Source organism: Larus michahellis, chromosome 11, assembly GCF_964199755.1.
Source record: "Larus michahellis chromosome 11, bLarMic1.1, whole genome shotgun sequence".
Classification (NCBI taxonomy): Eukaryota; Metazoa; Chordata; class Aves; order Charadriiformes; family Laridae; genus Larus; species Larus michahellis.
In genome coordinates, this window is record NC_133906.1 from 19,607,199 (window position 1) to 19,609,656 (window position 2,458).

The 2,458-nt window shown below is 67.5% G+C and overlaps 1 protein-coding gene across 2 annotated transcripts; it reads right to left on the reverse strand.

Moving 5' to 3' along the window:
- Positions 1–242: 242 nt before the first annotated feature.
- Positions 243–2,220, reverse strand: HAND1 (heart and neural crest derivatives expressed 1). Of its 2 annotated transcripts, none has more exons than XM_074603855.1 (2): positions 1,489–2,220; positions 243–906 (listed from the first exon to the last, which is right to left on the reverse strand). In XM_074603855.1, the coding sequence occupies exons 1-2, from the start codon at positions 1,993–1,995 to the stop codon at positions 805–807; spliced, it is 609 nt and encodes a 202-aa protein (XP_074459956.1). In that variant the 5' UTR covers positions 1,996–2,220; the 3' UTR covers positions 243–804. The 2 variants fall into 2 exon arrangements, with proteins under 2 accessions (XP_074459956.1, XP_074459957.1); XM_074603856.1 differs by having other exon boundaries at positions 284–903; positions 1,489–2,139.
- Between the last annotated feature and the right edge of the window lie 238 nt (positions 2,221–2,458).

Consider the following 2,458-nt stretch of genomic DNA (forward strand, 5'->3'; position numbering starts at 1 on the left):
CTGCCAGCTCCTGGGGTGAGCAAGCACGGCATAAAGAAGCCCCAAAGGATCTCACGGAGTCGCCCGAGCCCCACAGGAGGGAATTCCCTTGCATGGATCGGTCCCACAGCAGGGCACTGACTTCAGGGGAATCCTCAATCCCGCAGCACCCCTCACCCTGCGGGCAGGAGGGCAGGGGCCCGGCCACAGCAGCGCGATCCCAGGAGCAGGGGAAGGTGGAAAGGTCGGACCCGAGGCTGTTTGCATAAAGTTTAAAATTTTATTTTATTTAATTTTTTTTTTTAATTATTCCATTTTAAATACGTGGTGTGGCGCGCCCGGTCCCTCGGGAAGTGGTCATGCAGATCTGAGGTAGAAAACCCGGCACAGGAGTGTTCCCAAATGCACCTCTAGGTAGTTTCACCGCAGCCACACGTCGGTCAGGCAGCGGACGGGGACAGGGGACGGGGGCCGGGGGGGGCTCGTATTTACAACAGCAAACGAATCGAACCGTTTCAGCCCGGCCCGGGAGGGCAGGAGCCGCCGATCGCTGCTGACAACGGGAAGGAGCAACGAGTACTGCAGCCGGGGGAGGGGGCGAGGGGGGAAACGGCCCCCGACGGGGCGGGCAGGATCCGGCCCCGCAAGGCGCCCTTCGCTTCTCTCCCGCGGAGCGTCCGTCTCGGCCGGGGGAGGCGGGGGGGAGCCAGGCCGGGTACCCGCATCCTGCGCCTGGATGGGCTCCGGGGGGCCGGGCCGGGGTCTCTCCGACATTGCACATGGAGGGGCGAGCGGGGAGCGCCGTCGGGGCGGCGGGGGCAGCCCTCAGGGGTTCAGTTCCAGAGCCCAGACCTGCTGGGGCCAACCCGTCCGGCCCTTCAGCTTCTTCTCGCCGTGGCCCAAAGGCTGCGAATAGACCTCGGGCTGCTGCGGGAGAGGAGACGGGGAGAAGGGGGGGAGAAAGGAGCGGTCAGGAGCCGAGCGGAGGGCCCGGGGAGGGCTCCCGCCGCCCGCCTGCACCGTGCGCCCGCCTCGGGGCTGCAGCCGAGCCCCGCGGCTCCGAGCGGCTTTTATCAGCCCGAGGATAAAGAGGGATTTTTGGGGTCCTTCCCTCCCAACTCCGCCCGCTGCAGCCGGGGGAGAAGCGGCCGCCGTCGCTCCGAAAGGCACCCGCGCCCGCTCGTCCCGGGAAAGCGGCCGGGAGAGGGGAAGGACGAACCCGCGGGAGGCTCCGCCGCGGCCGGTCCCGGGGGTTTATCCCTCGGGAAAGCGCCCGGGAACCCGCCCGGCCCGTCGGCATCCCTCCGGGCAAGTCGGGATGGGCTTTTCCCCGCCGAGGTGCCCCCAACGGGAGGGGTTGGGGTTTTTTTTAATTTTTTAAGATGGAAAAAAAACCGTTCCAGCGGAACCGGGAAGGGTTGTGTTTTTTTTGCCCCCAGCCCCGGGGCTTTCCCCGCCCGCTCCCGGCCCGGGGAGAGCGGGGCAGCTGGGTCCCGGCCCGCCTCTTACCGTCTCCCTTTTCCTCTTGTTCTCCCTGCCGTCGGCCTTCTTGAGCTCGGCTTTGAAGCCCTCGGTGTCCCCGGGCTGGCTGTCCTTGGCCAGCACCTCCATCAGGTAGGCGATGTAGCTGGTGGCCAGGCGCAGGGTCTTGATCTTGGAGAGCTTGGTGTCGGCGGGCACGTTGGGGATGCACTCGCGGAGCTCGGCGAAGGCGCTGTTGATGCTCTCCGTCCTCCGGCGCTCTTTTTTGGGTCCCCCGACCCCTTTCCGTCGTCCCAGGCGACCGCTGAGAGCCTCCAGCCGCCCCTGGCCGGCGGGGCCGTACTCGGCGGGACCGTAGCTAGGACTTTGCCCGGCGAGCTCGGGGGTCACCTCGGCCGGGTTGAGCACCCAGCCGGGGAAGTAGGCTCGCTCCTGGTGGCACCGCGCCGCCGGCCCGAAGAGGAAAGGGTCGTGCAGCATGTGGTGGTGATGGTGGTGGTGGTGGTGGTGCTGGTAGCCCCCCACCAGGTTCATGGTCCGGCCCGTTGGCCCCGGGGGCCGCGCTCAGCAGCGCACCATGGCCGCGGCGGCCGGGAAGGGCTCCCGCCCTGGGGGGGGAGCGCGGCTCCGGCGTGGGGCTGCGATGGTGGTGGCTGGCTTTGGGGTTTGGGTCCGTGCGGTTTGGGGTTTGGGGTTTTTGGGTTTGTTGTGGGTTTGGTTGTTGGCTGTTCGTTTATGGTTTTTTTTTTTTTAACCCCTTCTGGAGCCTCCCAACCCGGCCTTTATATAGGGCCGGGCCCCCCCCCGCCGCGGAGCCAATGGGCAGGGGAGGATGCTCGGGGGCCCCGGGGGGAGCGGGGCGGCGGAGGGGGCGTGCGCCGCGCTGTTGACTCGGTTTATTTGGGCTCACACCTCCGCTGTTTGCTCTCGCCTCCCTCCTTGCTTGCAGGGGGAAGGGGGTGTGGGGGGGGGGGGGTGTGGGGGCTCCCGCCCCGTC